The sequence below is a fragment of the Neolamprologus brichardi genome, chromosome 14 (genome assembly GCF_056152115.1).
Source record: "Neolamprologus brichardi isolate AB-2024 chromosome 14, ASM5615211v1, whole genome shotgun sequence".
Lineage (NCBI taxonomy): Eukaryota > Metazoa > Chordata > Actinopteri > Cichliformes > Cichlidae > Neolamprologus > Neolamprologus brichardi.
Window position 1 is genome coordinate 29,884,837 of NC_142117.1, and position 17,846 is coordinate 29,902,682.

Genomic DNA, 17,846 nt, shown 5'->3' on the forward strand with positions numbered 1-17,846 from the left:
ATCCAAAACAACCACTGTTATACCCAAAATATTGCTTATTTGAGACCAGAGCAGGTAGTTTGTACTGCCTGTGCCGGTATGTGAACTACTCCTTCATAAAAAAGTAAGAATAGAATTATTTGTTGGGCTTTTTAATACATTTAGGTGGCAATGTAATTCATTTTTATCCATTTTCTTAACCACTTATGTGATTCAGGATCCCAGTACGGTAGGAGCTTATCTCATTTGTGATAGTTTGAGAGGTGGAATACACCTTGGGCAAGCTGCCAGTCCACCACAGGGCTATCACATAGAAACAGCCATTCACACCTATGTCCAGATTAACATCACCAATTACCTGACATGCAAACATGCAAACTCAACACAGAAAGGCCCCAGGCTCTGGCTGGCTGATTCAGCCCCTGGATTTTCTTGCTTTAGGTGACAGTGTACCACCATGCAGCCTGCTTGTTTATACCTGAATGTTAATGCCGATACAGAGGCTGTTCCTAATTTTATGCACCCCGTTCTACACCACTTCTTTCACAAGTTTTTTGGAGAATTTTCACAGATTTTAGTTTGAGCTCTGTGCAAGAGAGCTTGAAAGCAAGCTGCCTGTCTCAGTGATTTAGGAGATTTGGGTTTGTGTTTGAAGCTGCTCTTCTGGAAGGATCAAGGCAGGGATTGGTTTGACATAAAATGCACAGCTGAGTCAGGAACCCTTTTAAACACACAGCGAGCTAAACATCTCTACCGCATACACACACAGCACAAAATAAACTACACTTGTGCTGTTGCTGAGTCAAACACTATTAAGATATTAGCAGGGCCATGTTTTGTAGAAAAAAGGCAAACTTGCATTTTTAATGTTGCAGCTGCAGTGCAAGTATCCAAGAAAAACGGAATATTTAACCTTGAAAATAATCTTGTTTGACTGTATTTTTGTATGTTCTGTATGTATTTTGTCTGTCATACTGTGTCGAATCTGATCTACCGCGCTATAGTCTTTCTATCAAAGACAAAGCCATTTTCCATTTTTCAAAAATATTTTATTTGATATTGATCCAGGTACAAGGAAATAAAAGAACATGGATTTATCTTACAGGACGTGGGAATGAAGCTGTAAAAGTTTATTTTCTTGATCCACTCTCTTCTTGGACATGCAAGTGAATACAGAAGGTGGTTTACAGGGGGGAAAAAAGGAGACTGTACCGTACTGTAGAAATGGCATTGGATCAGGGTGTCGACCTCACCCTTTACTGTACAGAAAGACTTCACCCAACACCTTTCTCTTTTTGTCATTTTTAATCCTCTTTTATAGCAAAAAAAGGCAACACACAGATAGGCTACAAAGAACCAACAATATTGAGAAAATGAACAAAGGAGAGGAAAAGCACTTTTATCCTTTGTCCTCCTGACAAGCAAATTGTGAGCATTTTTACTCCTTGTGTTGAAAGGATTGTAAGTTTCTTCAGTTTTGACATGAGAAGAGCAGTGCAGTGAACATGCAAGACGAAGAGTGACGACTACTGACCCGGCACTTCACCATGCTGTGAGCACAGTGTGCCTTTCATCTCATTATGGCCTCGCTGCTCGGCTCTGACACCAAACTTTACAAGGAACAAAAAAAAAAAAACACATTTTATATCTCACAAATCTTTATGCATATTTCACAATATACTTTTATTATCATTTTAATAAATACAAAACGACACTGTGATTTAAAAGAAAACAATGAGTATTAAAGAGACACTAAAACGCATTAGACAATCTTAATTTGGTATGTTCTTTTACTGACATCTTAAGGTGGATGAACCAGCACATTATACTCAAAGTCCACAGCAGAAAAGAAAAGAGGGGACGACAGAATCAGACATGAGAGGGATAAACTGTCAATGAAAATGGAATGGCATAATCAAGTGGAGATGCGTATGGATATATACACATATATACACATACATAAACACCACCAGAATGTAAAATAACCTGAGATACTCTTTGCACCTCATTTCCAGAACACTGGCCACTGGGTGGATGGTAAAAAAAACAAAATGACATGGCATGACGACAACAGTACAACAGCATCTGATGGCCTTTAGTTTCCCACCCCCCCTTTATCAACATTAGCAGTACAAAAAAAGACAAAACAAACAGTCATTAAATCACAAAAATCCTGAACATTAATATTGAAAACATCATTGTTTCAAGCAGCGTTTTGGAGTCCATAAAAGGCATACAAAGAAACAAGCTTCTCATTAAAAAAAAGGACAACCAAAAAAGAAAAAAAAGTGTTTAAAAAGACAACAACTGAGAATCAGAGGCTGAGAAGTCGAAAGCGGCAAAAAGTGTGTGTGTGTTGTGGCAGTCGGGCAGACAGAAAGTGTTCTGCTCCACACTCGGGTTGCACACATGGAGGCAGTGAGACCTACTAGTTAATATACAAGGCCTTTCTCCATTTTCGCTCCACTCACAGCTACGTTGTAAAACATACGCACTCATTTTTATCCCTTAACATCACTGACACAAGACTATGCTGATCTTAGCATACTGGAGGCCAACCGCCGCTTCTGTAGATTTCATTAAAGAACAGCACCCAGCTGAACCCAGCAGGTCGGTGTGTTGTTTTCCTGGATCATGCTGTACCCAGTGACAACATCACAAACACCAAAGAGTAAGTGCTGTAAAAATCAAACAATTAAAACAATATTAGTAACCAAAAGACAATAAAATGAAACAAACAAACAAAAACACAAAAGATGTAAACAATTGCTGTTGTTCCACTCATGATTTAGGAGTAACATTACCACTAATAACAATAAATGCTCCTTTGTTTGTGTTTCCTACCTATTAAGGCCATAGAAGAATCACAAATCTGCCTTTGTAAGTGCTCTGACCGGACTGCAGCATGCGGATAGATTTTAGCGACTCCTCCCTTTTAACTGTTTTATTCTAAGTGTGCTGTTTTACTGAATTATTTAGGTAGTAAAACCTAATAGAAATGAAAAAAAGAAACAGAATTTGAAATGCTCGGAAACCCTTGTACTAGAATGGAGCCAATGCTTGGAGTTGCCCCCAAACACCGAAAACTAGATATTTCTATTATTTTAGGGGTTAAATAACCAACTACAGCAATACAGAATCCTTTCTGTACTTCTTTTGGCCTCGTATCTGTCCTTCAGACCCTCAGGAACCTTGTGTGTCTGCCACCCAATTTGTCTCAACTGTGGAAATGGGCGCCTTATTTGTTGCTGTCTGTGAGCAAAGCATTACTCTTTAATATCTCTCTGTACATTAGCATATATTTTTCTTCTCTCTACTTTACAGTACAGAAACTCCTCTTCACATATTCTTCCGGTTCTTCATGTCAGCAGGAGCTATGTTTTTTTTGTGCTTATCACCAAAAATTGCAGTGCAAAAACAATAATTAATAATAACAATAATAATGATAATAATTAATGGTAGCTATCAACAAACAATGGATTATAAAACAATTATTTTATGGCACAACAGCCACTCATTTCACATATAATACAAATAACCAGATAAAACCCAACTGTTCCTGTATATGGAAATAAAAAGCTCAAACAGAATCAGGCTTGCATAGCAATGCAACAACAAGTTAAAGAATATATTTACAGGAAACAAAATCCCCTTTTCCTCAAGGGCAGTTACCAGAAAATTTGTTCTCTTATAGATGTTTTGATTTTTTTCTTTTTTAACTTGCCTTTTTCTAACAAAAAGAAAATTGGAGTAAGGTAGGAGGTGGAAAATATTTTCTTGAGGACAAAAAACATAGTAAGATGTACAGTATGTCTGTGTCTATACATCGCATTTACAGTTCTGTGACACTGTTTTTCTCCGTAGTTCTCATCGCTGCACTGCTTCCCTCTGAGAACACACAGGTAAGGACAAAGTTCACTACCCCGGCAAAGAGGGTGTCACTCTTCCAAAGAGAGAACAGGTTCTCTCCAGTTTAAACTGCAGGCAGATCACTCTGTGAGAAGAGGAATAAAAGAAAACATTAGGATTGGAAAAAAAAAAGAGAAAAAAAATTGTCAACTTTAAGTAAAGAACCTAATAAACATGTTGGGAGGCATTTTTGCCAGGAATTCAAAGGAAACAGCTGGACTGACTCTTTCCCAAGTAAAAACTACAACTGCCAGTACAATAAACTCTAAGTTGAATCCATCCATATACACAAACACTGACAAGCTTTTGCAGAAAATATGTGCTGAAACAGCCAGACACACTTAACACAGGAAGTGTGCACAAGTACTGACAGGGTGGATAAACTGTTGTTTGGCAAGATGCAGTTATAGTAATTTTATGGTAAGCATTGCTGCACTACAAAACTTGCCCTTTTTACTGCAGTATATGTGCCGTGCCATATACCATAAAACACTGCTGTCAAACATCAAAGTACTAAATTACTCACATAACTCTCCTGAGTACTGTCCTTGTCCGTTGGTCCCCAGAAATTCAGCATGCTCTGTGGCGGTCCACTGCTGTGGTTGTCGTGGACCCTCAGTCTTGCGTGGCCCCGTTGAGCCCTTGGAGGAGCCTGTGCCAGAACTGTGGCCACCAGGGGAGGGGAACGATGGTTTACTGTATGGCAGACACCCCTCTTCTAAAAGCATACACATAGGAACCGAGAGGCATACTTTAAGTTTGAACTTTTTTTATTGAAGTGTTACACATCTTGCATCTGATGCATGGAGACAAAGAACACTTTGCAACCACCACCCCACACTCTTGACATCTGCAGAGTGGCCGTGCCAACGAGCAATGCCAGGGCGTGCCACGGAGAGGACTCTCAGCTTCGCACATGGCCTTGCAGCCACCACCCTTACGATGAGGGTAAATACAATAACAGGGGGACTACTGGCTGCTGTGGCACCTCCTGCTGCAGGGCAACATAACATTGACCCTCAGTAGTCTCCATCATTGCGTGAAATCTCATCAAACTGCTCCCCACTGCTCTGCTAATGACTGCAATATAGCCTTCCCTGACCTCACTGGAGTCTACTGCAAATCAGTCAGTGCACTAAAACATGAGGGAATTCGCCTACAGTGTTTTTCGTAAAGATGCTGATTGTGACACCTGTCTTTGTCTCACAGCCTCAGATTAACTGTCTGAGAAACTCCTGGCACAAAGAGTCCAAGGAGCGCAGCGTGAAGAGCTCTAACGGTCACAAACAAACAGGCGTGTGCACACATAAGATTAATGAACACACACACAGATGGAGTGTAGAGAGCTGCTGTTTGTGTGAGAAGAGAAAGCTAAAGCGATTAGAGTGCATTTCAGTTGCTGGGGCCTCCTGCCTTACTTGGAGTGGAGCAGGCTGGTACTGGCAACAGTTACAGGGGCATTACGGTGGCTGAGGGAGGGCTGAGGGGGGCATTCTGGAAACCAGAGCAAGTGGCAGACAGTGCAATCTGTTCATGGGAGCCCAGTCTCAAAGCAGCATGACTAACTTCAACACAATCACTTAGAGAAAAATCCCCAACCGCAAAGGCACAGCAGCAGCTAAACTCCTGTGTTATTGTTGTTTTCTGGCCATAATGAAAGGAATTATCTTTGTATTAAAATAAATAGTTCAGTCAATAACAAGAAATGTTCCACTTCCCTTTTGACTTCACTTGCTTTGAAAATAATGTTATTTTTCTTGCTAATGAATGGTTTTATGTGAGTATAATTATTTTATAGATTTTGCTTTAGGTTGCAAAGTGCATTTTTTAACAAATAAAAATGATGAATTGTTTATGTGAGCAAAACGTAATGTGTTTTCCTGAACAACAGCAGCAAGACTCTGATCTGAACATTTCCAATTGGTTATTATTACATTAATTCATAAAAAAAAAACTTTAAGTCCTAACAACCTCACCTGACTTTCAGCCTAATGCTTAAAAAAGCAATTGTTGTAACCCATTAGCGCACACATTGTTGCATACTATGCTTTAAAGTGAAATTTTTATCTCTGTGTTAGCCTTAATGCATTAATGCCTGTTCCCGTTTTATGGCTAAATATTTTCATCTGCACCTGTTTTGTGGCCCCTGCGGCCATCATCAGCTCGGTCTGCAGAGCCCAGCCTGTCTTGAACCTGGCGATGATGTTCCAAAGAAGTGCGCGTCTGTCTGTCAATCGAGCTCTTCATGTCTTCTGGCCCACACAGAGATCCTGACATAGGCGGGCGCTCTAAGGAAGAAGCCTTCCTATCTGTTGGGGGCGCCATGCTGTTTATACTGCGGCCCCCCTGGATACGGCCCTGCCCCTGACAGGGAGGAGGCTCAGGTGGAGGAGGTAGGTCTGTGCCAAGAGAAAACCACACTAAATCAACTGAATACGTGAGTTATGTATATATTACCATAACCCCTTTTTTAAAATTTAAACTTTCAAAATGTGTTTTCGGTTGCTTCCTCCCTCACCGTCTGCACCAGCATCTCTCCGATGGGGTGTTGTGCCCTGACTTCTGGGTTTGCGAGTTGGCCTAGTGGCCCTCTGGTGGCCCAAGCTGTGTGTGCCGACTGTGCTGCCATCTGTTGAAAATGGACTGCTGGGCCGAGGCCTATGGGACAAGCCTTTACCTGCAGGAGGGATAAAGGACCACGGGCCAGATGGTTAGTAAAGATATTACGGAGCCAACAGTGAAGTCAAAACAGTCATCAGGAAAAGGAAAAGTTATCAATCAAGATCCAGCAAGCCTAACAGGGGAAAAAGGTAAATGTTTTCATTAGAAGGGAGAGCATTTGGTTGAAGTCCTTAAAAGGTTTTAAGCATAGCATATCACCCAGATATTACACAATGCACCAAAGAAAGCAGAGGCAGATCAGAGCTAAGTCACATTTAAGGATCAGGAGATACCCGCAATGTAGCCATATAGAGCAGGTACCATGCACAACCTGGACACAGCATCCAAAAGCAACAGAAAAGAAAATAACAAGGCAGCATTATGGGGAAAACATCAGCCAATGGATGACAGGAGGAACAATTAGAACAGAGATGAAAAGATAATTTGTCAGTGGCAGACGGTCCAGCCCAGCAATGGATATCTGGTCCCACACACCAACCTCTCTTGCTGAGGCTAGTGCCCTCAAGGCGATAGCCTGCCTTGTCTGCAGCAGCCACCAGGGCCTGGGCAAAACTGCAGTGGGTAAAAATCGAGCCATCAGATGAACTGCCCAGACTGGACCTATGGCTGGAGAAATTACGGTCATCTTCTGAGGCCGAGCCCCACCCATTCACCATGGACCCTGTAGAACACCATAGGTTTCAGCACAGATGTTTGTGTGTGTTTCTGCGAGTATGTGTGTAAATGGATAGTTATTTATCTGAAACGCTCACGCTGAAATCCCAAGCTCATACAGATTCAACAGCTATAGCCTGTGTGGATATATGAGCTCACATTCTGAACATCTGTGCTTTGATTAGACATTTAGATGAATAAACGTATTGAGTGGTCTTAAAAAAAAGAAGCAATATGAATATTGTACACTTAAATGAATTAAATTTGCTGTGGGGCATTTCTGTTCTTGCAGGTGAGCGCTTTGTATAGTCATTCTGTTCTGGCATGCCCTCTTTCATCTATTATAAACACACACATTGCATACACACACACAAAAGTGCACATTTACACACACCAGAATATACACAGTGGAACAGCAGGACTGTCATCAACTTATTTTGCACGTCTTTTGATAAAGAACAATGAGAGCACCTGTGCAGAGCAGAGTTAGCTACACGGCTGCCTCAGGTGACATCTCACAAAACATCGTATTGAATCAAACACCTGGAGGTATGCGCACAGACTTTTTTTTTTAGTCCCGTTTAAAAATGCACAACCATCGCTGTCTAAAAATGTGCAGTAGTTTTAAGAAAACTACAGGTTTTAACTTCTATGTGCACAGCACTTTAATGATTTAAAATTCTATGAGCATTCATCAATATGCTGCTCAATAAGCTACAACAACACAAGCGAGTATTTTACAGGATCAAAGGGGCACAAATAAATAAAATGTGTATATACTGTCAAGCTTTTGGCTTACATGCTACTATATTTCTTTATGCCTTAATTTTTCTTCCTTCGCATAAAAAGCTAGGCCAGCACTTTAAATATAAAAGCATCACTCTGCCAATAAAAATATGCCATTTTGGCAAGCAAAAACACAGAGAACAGTCGGCTAATGTGACAGCTTTCAGTGGGACTGGTTTGGCAGTCTTTGCTAAAGTGGCATAAACCCAAGCACTCAGCTCACACACACTATCCTTCCCTCACACAGAGCGATGTGATTGGACAAACTGGTGTAACACAGAATTGGGGAGATGTGAGGGTAAAGGTTGTTTAGAGAACAGTGGGGACAAAAGTTAGCAGCAGGATTCATTAAAAGGTCAGGATAATACAAAGGGTAGCAGATTCTTGGCCCAGGACTGCTGCATATTGCAAGCTGTGATTCAAATGAACACAACTAACACATGAGTGTGCTCTCTCAGATGACACTTCCCTTTGCAACACAATAGATCACATTAACAATTGGACATAAAACTTGTTAATATCACTGTGGTTTATTTTACCAGACACACTGGGAAATCCCCTTCAAAGGCTTCTCCAACTTCCCCATCTGTGAGTCTCTTTGTCTGTAACCAGATGTCTCAAAGAGACTGTAACTTAGTCACTGGTTGTGACTTTATGGAATTGCACTTTCAACAGAAGAGATTGCAACATCTTTTCACTCCTATTGCAGGGAAATTCTCTCAGATTAATGGAAACTTCTATAAAATATAGGCTTGCATAAGGTAGAGTACCCCCTTACACATCCCATTTTTACGGAGCAAACTGAAATCGAAGGCAACTAGTTTGAGCCCTCCATCTTTCCTGGCCATTTTCTTTGAAATTCTTTTCTAAGAGTTTTTCACTAAGAAAGAAAGACAGCAATTCCACTGGGTCCAATCCTCCCACAAAGAATAGAGCAGATAATGAAGTATAGGCAGTGCCAGCCAAAGCACTGAAGCTTCCAAGTCCTTTCGGCTCAGCGAAGGAACACTGCCTCAGCAAATCACATCACAGAATGACTTTTCAGTTGCTCTAACTGCCACTTTCTACTGCAGAACCTCTGGAGCACTTCTATTCTCAGAAACAGCAATGCAATCAAACTGTGATCATTCTAACATAATTTGATAAAAATTCAATCTAGTTTTCTTTTTGCCCTAGAAATATAACTTTTTTTGGCTCCAGACCAAGGTTTGCTCTACATATCTGACATTTTATCACATCTTGAACAAGAGCAATGGGCCAAACTGTGTTCTCGAAAAAAACGCTGGCCGACACCCTCCATGTTCCATGCACTGATAGAGCAAGACCAGTAAACGCTAGGCGGATGGAGGGCAGTAAAACCCAGGCTGCCTCCCTCCTGCCACTAAAACTGATTTACACTGACGGGAACCCTAATCTGCATGTCGTTAAGTAGGAAAATCATTCCCCCTGATGAGCAGGCGTCTACCTGCCACCAGGAGATCTGACCCCACACCTCGCAAACCTGGCAAGACTTTATGGGTGAGTAATCGCCCAGCACAGCCAAGCTTTCAAGTCATTGTACGCATAACAGCTTCACTGCCACCACATTTTAGCTGTGCATGACCTATATAGAGCCAAGTAATACCTACGTGTTCACCTCAACTCTGTAGCTCGTGCAAGCAATCGCTCTGCAATACCACCACAACAGGAGGAGTTACATTTATCAGCTAAAAATAAGTTGCCTTAACTCAGAGCATGGAATAACGCATTGGAAAACCTGTGCAGACAGTCCGCTGGTGAAAAATGGCCCCTGAGGAGAGTGCAGGTTCTTTTCTTCTTTTTTTTCCCTGGAACATCACTGAAAAGTTAGATTTACTGGCCTTTGGTGTAACATTATGAAAACAGACCTATTTCCATATTATTAAAACAATGACAAATCCATCAAGCGACGCTTGACAGCAATCTCACTCCTGCCCCTCCCCTGTTTGTGTAGCCTTAAAACGGTAGCTACAATAAATCTCAGCAGCGTCTCCCCTTTTCCCTCTCTTCCTCCTGCTCACCCCGGAGCTGGGGCCGTGTCTGTGTTGTCAAACGATGGGGTGAGAGGCAGACTTGGAGAGAGATAAAAAGAAATAGTGCTGTCTTCAGAGTAATACAGTGGAGGAGAGATGCAGCAGATTAGGGCCCCGTTGCCGCTTTATATTCCTCTAAATACATCAGCAGCAGCATGTGTCAGTGCTACCAAAACCACTGTTCCATCATCCCCTAGAAAACCACTCTTTAATGTTTCTACTGACAGGGTAGGCCAATATACAGCACAGTTTGTCTTCTTATTTTTGAGCTTTCTCTCCCAGATAGCCCAGCTCCTTCGATTTTTTGCTCTCTTCCTTATTCTTACCACCCATAAATGTCTCAATATAGCCTTTTCAGTGTTTACACACATAACCTGAGGGATTCACAGTGTGACAGGTCAACACTAAACTAGAATTTTCTACCAAACCTATTCGCCATATGTCACTTTTATCATAAAAGTCCATTTTTGCACTTTTACCCCTTTACATTGCAGATGGATAGTCAGGCCTGGTCAGTATGATAGCAGCAATCCAGAACCCAGCTCTTCCACTGCAATGTCATGCCCTTCATATGTCCCCTTAACAGACGGCTGTAAAAGTTTTCAGTGAGTTGTAAAAATGGAAATGGTGCCTCTAGTCTGGAATGGAATATGCCGCACGTGAAATTTATTTCAAATCTCCTCGGGAAGATACGGTTGGCTCTGGCTCCGGAGCTGTGTGCAAGTTAAATCACAGTCACTCTCCCCTACCCTCTCCCTCCTCTTAATTTCCCTCTCACTATCCTGTTTAAAATTCATGGACTTTCTTATCTGTTTTCTTTTTTTAAAATGATAATTGTAATTCCCCAGAGCCTGCCAAAGGTGCTTAAAAAACTTGATTGAGGGCCAAAAATTAACACACCAAAGTCGTGAAGAACGTGTTATGAACAACAATCCATTTGCCGTTAAACAAGATGTAACAACAATGGGAGTTGAATGCATTTTACCTGCTTATGGACATTTGAATAAAAAGAAACAAATCCCATTTACTTATGCATTAAAATAAATTATACTGCGGTTAACAACATTAGGTTAAAGCCCCGCCGGCTCCAGATACAAATCCAACAGCCTTACCTGTTAAAGAGCTGTCCAGGTTGTCCATGCTAGACCCTGGTGTGTGCTCAATTCCGCGGGGATGCCTGGCTCCATAGCCTTCATCCTCCTCTTCATCCTCCTCCTCCTCTTCCTCATCATCAGGCAGGTCAGTTTCCAGGTCGGAAACCATTGTGCTCGACACGTAGCCCACTGGAGGAGCTGGAGCCTGGGGAGGAAGAGAGCCTCCCTGCATGTGCCTGGTAAAAAAAATTAAAATGAATAAATACTCCATATAATCTGATATTGGGGAATGTGGAGCGGCGATGACTGTCGAACGTATAACATGTGGTTGCATGTGGAAATGTAGAGCTAACTACAGAGACCTGTATTATGTGGGCCGCTGAATAAATATGGACAATTTCGCTAATTCCACAGTGCAGCTTGTATGCTAACACAATGACCTACTAATTGCTGCTGTGGATGGTATAAAGGGATGCTCTCCAGGCCTGTCGACACATGGCTGTCACCTCAGTGGCAGCCTGCTCTGCTGACAGTCACGTTTGTTAGAGGAGTGCAAAGTCTTTGACGCGGTTTGCAGTGGGAATTGGTTGTAATTACTGGCCCTCTGGTGTTGTCAGAGATGCTCTCTAACCAACAGAGTCATTACCGGGTAACATGACATCTCCTTCCTGACAAGGCTTCCCAGCTCCCCCACTACCACCCACTTCACTATTATGAATGAATGCCAGTCTCTCATTCTCTGTGCGTTGCTGACAGAATGAAGCATGGTCTTCATCTGACTTGCATGAGCACAACAATGGAATGCACCGTACGAGTGTAGGAGGAGTAAACAACCATGGGTACGAAATTGTGTCTCTTAGAGTGAGCAAAATACAGTAGTCGCCTAAGTGGTAGCATGGGCCCATTAAAATGGAATGATTAATGGGTTTATCTCCGCTGCACACACAGTTGACATGAGGAATACTGCAGGAACAGAATAAATCCTGGAAGCAATAAACAGGAACACAATGTACAGTAAGCACTGTAAAATAAAAACAATGCATGTACGACTACAATAGTATATCTGTCTAGATAAATAGATTGATAGGACTGCAGTATCTAATTTAAATATTTACAATGCTTTTTAATGCTGCTGTGTTTACCATGTTTGTTTTGCCATGTCCAGTTGGTACGCTCTGGTCAGCTCATCCAAATGGGCCTGGAGCATGGGCTGCATCTCATCTCGGGGAGAGGGGGTTAGGGTGGCTGTGGACTGCTGTCCAAAGGACACAGCAGCAGGGGATGAGGCGACCCCCCGGATAGGCGGGGTGGGAACCCTTTCTTCCTCTTCCTCCAGCTCATCCTCCATGCCCTGGTGGAGATATGTCTGCACAGGCATGGGCGGTCCCCAACCATCGCTCTCATACCTGAGGGAAAATGCATGTTTACCACACAAATGTAGTTAAGGTTACATATAGCCTGAGCAAGAGCTATAAGCAGTTATTTTTGTTACTGATTAATATCGACTTATTTTTACTATTTAGTACTTTCCCAATTATCAACCAATGAGTTTATCTGAAAATGCCAGAAGCATTTGATAGACTTAAAAAATAAGGAGCTTGGAGGTTTAATCACCACAACTGAAAATGATAATCTACTAATTTAATTTAGCACAGCTTGCTGATTTTAAAGCTATGCATGTTTTATAGAAATCAAACTGGAAAGTATCGACAGACATAGTAATGGCATTACTGTAGATGTGTGATATTGTCCGTGTCTGCAAGTAAAAGACGATTGAGAAAAGTAGATAGCATAAAAAAAATAAATATGTCAAAAGAAACTGATATGTGCTAACACAGTTTTTTGACCTTCTCCAACTTTCATCGGACAGCAATTTGTTATACAACAGTCCTGATTAGAATTACAGTTGGTGTCAAGCTTCAATTCCTCATAGCTGTGCTTATACATGCTGAAATAATACTAGCCATAAAGAAGGTGTTCATTATAGAAATTTGTCAGTGCACACTCCATAGGACATAACTGTTTTAATCTGCTGCCATTAAGAGCGGCCTCAGATTTACAGTGCATGAGACTCTTCATTTGCCAGATAGCCTATTAAAGCAGATGACTCTCCCAGATTGGAAATGGGAGTAAGAGGACATGGTGCCAACTGGACCAAAGAGAGTCACTCTCACAATCACTTACACAAGTTACTGTTAGTTCACACTTAAAGTACAGCGTTGATTTACTGCATTTACCACACAAAATCCATTTCCATCCATGTTTACCAGGTAAACTATCATATTCACCCCGACAGCTAATGTAGAATCCCCAATTAACCTAACAACTATCGCTTTGGACCGTGGCTGGAAGCTTGATTCAAGAGGAAACTAACGCAAAAACAAGGCAACAGGCAAACTCTACAAAGAAAGGCTGTGAGGCAACAGTGCAAACCACTGCACCATTACATTAAATGAAAATTAAACAAAAAATATCAGATGTCTGGTACGACATTAATCATTTATAAGAATCCAGCTTTTTATATCAACTTCAGCCTCAGTGTGTGTGGATAACATAAATCTATCTTTACAAAACAGGACTATTAGGAGGGGTTTTTTCCCACTATGGAATTCATCAGCGAGATTAAGCCAAAGCTACCCGTGTGTCTACAAACTCACAAAGACACATGTTTTATTTTCATTTATTTTATAGATAGAAAAACGGGCCAGCAGATAGTTTGATTTCGCACCCATCTGTATGTGGGTTTTTGTGTAAGAGCCCTGTGCAAAAGAGCACGTGTGCTGCCTGTAGAGACTATACGCGCACTGATCCTCTGCTTCTCGTCAGATTTACAGTACTAAGTCAATAAACTGAGTGAGGTACAGTCAGATGACATTAATGCACAATGCAACCAGATTTAGTGTGTTGCTTATACAAGAAGTTGTTGGACATCATCTATATCGTTTTGCTTTCTGTGATCATTTCTTTTGTACTGCCATTTTTATTTTGTGTGTAGCTGGCTGCCCACAAAACACACAAAATATTACTTGGAACAGGTTTATTTTTCTTGCGCTTCCACATGAGCTCATGCTTCTTCTCGTCAATATCAGAATTGCCAGTTACAAAGGTTCTGCGTATGGCTTCTTAGCCTCCTAAATTTAACTTGGCTACAACAGATTTTCAATGACAGTGGACACAATATTTTTAAACAAATTCTTGACAGCATGACTTGTATTTGAGCTGACTTTCGAAAAATAATTTAAAAGTTGTAATGTCTCAATTGTCTGGGTATAGGCAGGATTAGTAGACTAAAATAAACTGACGTATTACATTTGGTTGCTCCAAAAAACAGGAGGCCCAGTGTGAAATGGGAGGTGATCCAGAAAACAACATAATTGGGTCAAATGGGCTGTAAAAGATAATGAAATATAATGACAAATACAAAAAAGGAGAGCAGTTTGAAAGATTTGGTATCTGATCGTTTGGTTAAAATAAAACTTGTGTCGCGCTTCATTTTCTACTGAAAACTGAGCTGTAAAGTGTGTATGTTGTTTCTATGCATTTAAATGGTTTTTCATTATCCTTATTATTTTTTATATTAGCAGACATACCCTCCCCCGTCGTGGTGATCATTGGGATAATGGTCCATCTCAGTACCAGGGAGAGGGTGAACAGGAGGAGGGGGCAGGGGAACGTTGGCCCAATTGGACCCGTTGGCTTTAGTAGGTTTAGAGCCAGCCTTTGTTTTCTTCTTCTTTCCTCCCTTTCCACCTAGAAAAGATGAGACACAGTATGAAACTGTATGAAAACGACACTGTATACAAAAACCAATTAAAAACGAATAAACAACTGGGAGAGCATTTGCCATCTGACAAATGTCTATTATAAATAAACTCAAATTATTCTAAACACACTACTTGGTTTACAAATCCATTTGGACTGTTTCAACACAGCCTTGGAAAGTCGTACACATTTTCAAACACAAGATTTCAATGCGCTCCTGCCTATCAGCGCTTCCATAGAAAACCTCAAGGTTGCCGGATGAAAAGCATGCTTTCATTGATTGATTGGCTGAAAAAAGCCTCAAATCTCCATAGAAACAGAAGAGAACTGCAGTAAACGAGGCTGAGGCAGACCTTTGTGCTCCACCCATCCCTCAGCGTCCCCTTTCACACCGGGCATTGGGTTCCACAATGAAATATCTCACTTCACAGCATCATCATAATGAATGGCTTGTGTAGTGTCGATGTGTCCCTAATGGAATTCACTGAGAGTCTATTACTACTTTCATTTCTTTTATTACACCGGAGAGCCGCTAACCCCATCTATTTCCACTCATATCCCTCCAACACCAGATTCTACCTGGTCCCATCCATCTTTATAAATCTGCCAGCCAGTTCAATACCAAGTTTTATATGATTTGGTCACTATGGAAGAAACCTTTATTTGTTTATTTATTTTTTTCTTTAAAAGATATTTGACTTCAAATCTTAAAAACAAAACCACTAAAAATATATCCTGGAAAAAGATTTCCTGTTTTTTTTTATGGCTATTTGAATATTTTTTTAAATCGAGTTTCTATAATAATAATATATTTATATATATGTAATGTATCTTATATCTAGCACTTCATTAGGGGCAATTCAACAGCTCTGCCATGAATCCTACTTTTTCAGGTTTTGCAGACACCTTTTAAGAAACATGATAATTCCACGTGTATGATATTGAGATTATAGCAGATACTAAACTGCATTATACGGTGTTTACAGGTCTTCTGCACATTTACCCCATCATGCATATTCAATTTGCTTCATGGCCAAAACATCTTAAGATCCATGAAATGAAATTATGCTTCATGATGTTCTGTACTGTATTTTGACTTTCAGTGCTACAGTAAAAAATGGACACTGTTTTTGAATAAATGAAAATGAAAATATACTTAATAGTCACAGTAAATATGCTTTTTATAACATTATTGGTGGTTAGTATTACTTAGTATTATTCTGAGAAAAGAACATTTTAATGTCTTTTCATCTGAAGGTTCACCATGCTTATGTCGGAGTTTTACAACCCTGTAGCACACAACCAATATGCGGGAATTAATATTAGTATTTGAATGTTAGATTGTGCATGGGCAAGGGGACTGGAACCTTCTGTGGATTATGTCAGGCTCTTCCTACAAGCAAACACCTTGCAATCCATAAAATAACCTCAGCCTGACATCACCACCCTCCCAAAATGCTGAAAGCTATTTTTGGGAATCTCTGCTAAACACATTTGTTTTTGTCATCTGTTGGTTAGCCTTTGCTGCCAAAGGCTTGTAATCACTTTTTCCACTGGCCCAAAAAGCTGCCAGTATGGCATCTTATGCAATGTAACATCACGCACGCTAACATAATGTAATGAAGTAACTTGGCTCAGACATGGTAAAAAAAATATCTTGTTGTCATCAAAATACATTTACAGAAGCAATAGAGTACATCTTGACCATCTCTTTTTATGAATACAAGACAGCAGGAAAATCAGAAACAGTGGGCAGTTTGTTTTTAATCCAAAAAGTATAGATTTTTCTGCTATTAAGACTTACCTGCAAGAATGACAAAAACACTTTAATGAAAGGTGAGCATGGTTAAAAAAAACAAACCCAAAACAAGTAATAATACTGGCACTAGAGAGAAAAAATTAAAAATGAGAATATAGAAGAAGTGTCAGAATAAGATTAATAAAGAATGGAAGTAATAAAAGAAACAACTGTAAGCCCAAGGCAGGTGGCAGCACAGTGTAAGTATAGTCTGAAAGTAATTGGGTTTCCTAATCGTACCTCTGGGCAACGCTTGACTTTTACCAATAAATGGTGAGCTGACGTGATTGTTCAGTCATCCTTAGTCCCTCTACACAAGACCAGCCATCAATATTGTAAATGAGCCTCTTCCAGGGAAGGATGGTCTGGCGCTGGAATTGCAACAGCTCAACCCAAATATGAAAAATATAGAGAGAAGCTGTGGCTAGGAGCTATACAAGAATTACACAGCGCACTCATCTCCTCTGACAAAACTGGGCCTCTCTTCAAAGGGGAAGTGATACTAAATATAGATGGAGCTTTGGGTATTTATACCCAGGGTTTGGGCACTCCCATTCTATAACTGTAGGGCTGCATAGCCTTGAGCTTGCTTTGTTTTCATTGGGTGCCTTAGTGCTGAGGGGAAAAGCCACAGAGAGACTTGAGAAAGACTATACAGCCAAATACAACTCATGAGTGGAGAAAATATATAACTGAAAGTCTTGTATCATCATATTTAGTTTAGGTTAAAAAGAAATAAGGCAACATGTTACATAATGAATGGAGATGCAACAACAGAGAGTTCAGGAGCACAACAGGTAACGCACAACCATGGACTTCACATAATCACAGACTTTGCAGCTTCACAGGATGGGTGAGAGTGTAGGAAGAGAACAAGGTGTCTTTGGGGTCTCTAACTACTACAGAAAACACCAGTTACCTCCTCTCCCCTACACTAAGAAAGGTTTTAATGAGCAGCTTCATGTCCCAGTGGAGATCCACGCTGTCATGAAAGCTGCTCTATTTCGGTTTCTTTTTATCCCGCTCTCTCCTCCTTCAGACCTGACATTCATTATTCCTTCCATGTCCTTAGAGAGAGAGCAAAGCACAGAAACTCCAGCAGCCCCCTTCCCCTCATATGTTGAGTTTACT

At 40.8% G+C, this 17,846-nt stretch overlaps 1 protein-coding gene across 4 annotated transcripts in view; it reads right to left on the reverse strand.

The window, feature by feature from the left end:
* Nucleotides 1-1,006: 1,006 nt before the first annotated feature.
* The window catches only part of robo2 (roundabout, axon guidance receptor, homolog 2 (Drosophila)), a 259,431-nt gene continuing 242,591 nt past the window's right edge, over nucleotides 1,007-17,846 (reverse strand). For 3 of the 4 annotated variants that reach the window (XM_087851100.1, XM_035910251.2, XM_006796554.3), the window contains 8 exons: nucleotides 14,746-14,905; nucleotides 12,298-12,561; nucleotides 11,174-11,391; nucleotides 7,049-7,231; nucleotides 6,407-6,565; nucleotides 6,021-6,287; nucleotides 4,415-4,606; nucleotides 1,007-3,973 (listed from right to left, as the gene is read on the reverse strand). In XM_087851100.1, coding sequence (XP_087707226.1) covers nucleotides 3,972-3,973; nucleotides 4,415-4,606; nucleotides 6,021-6,287; nucleotides 6,407-6,565; nucleotides 7,049-7,231; nucleotides 11,174-11,391; nucleotides 12,298-12,561; nucleotides 14,746-14,905 — 1,445 coding nt within the window. In that variant the 3' untranslated portion in view covers nucleotides 1,007-3,971. The remainder of the gene's footprint in view (nucleotides 3,974-4,414; nucleotides 4,607-6,020; nucleotides 6,288-6,406; nucleotides 6,566-7,048; nucleotides 7,232-11,173; nucleotides 11,392-12,297; nucleotides 12,562-14,745; nucleotides 14,906-17,846) is intronic. The other variant, XM_006796555.3, reaches the window with a different exon arrangement.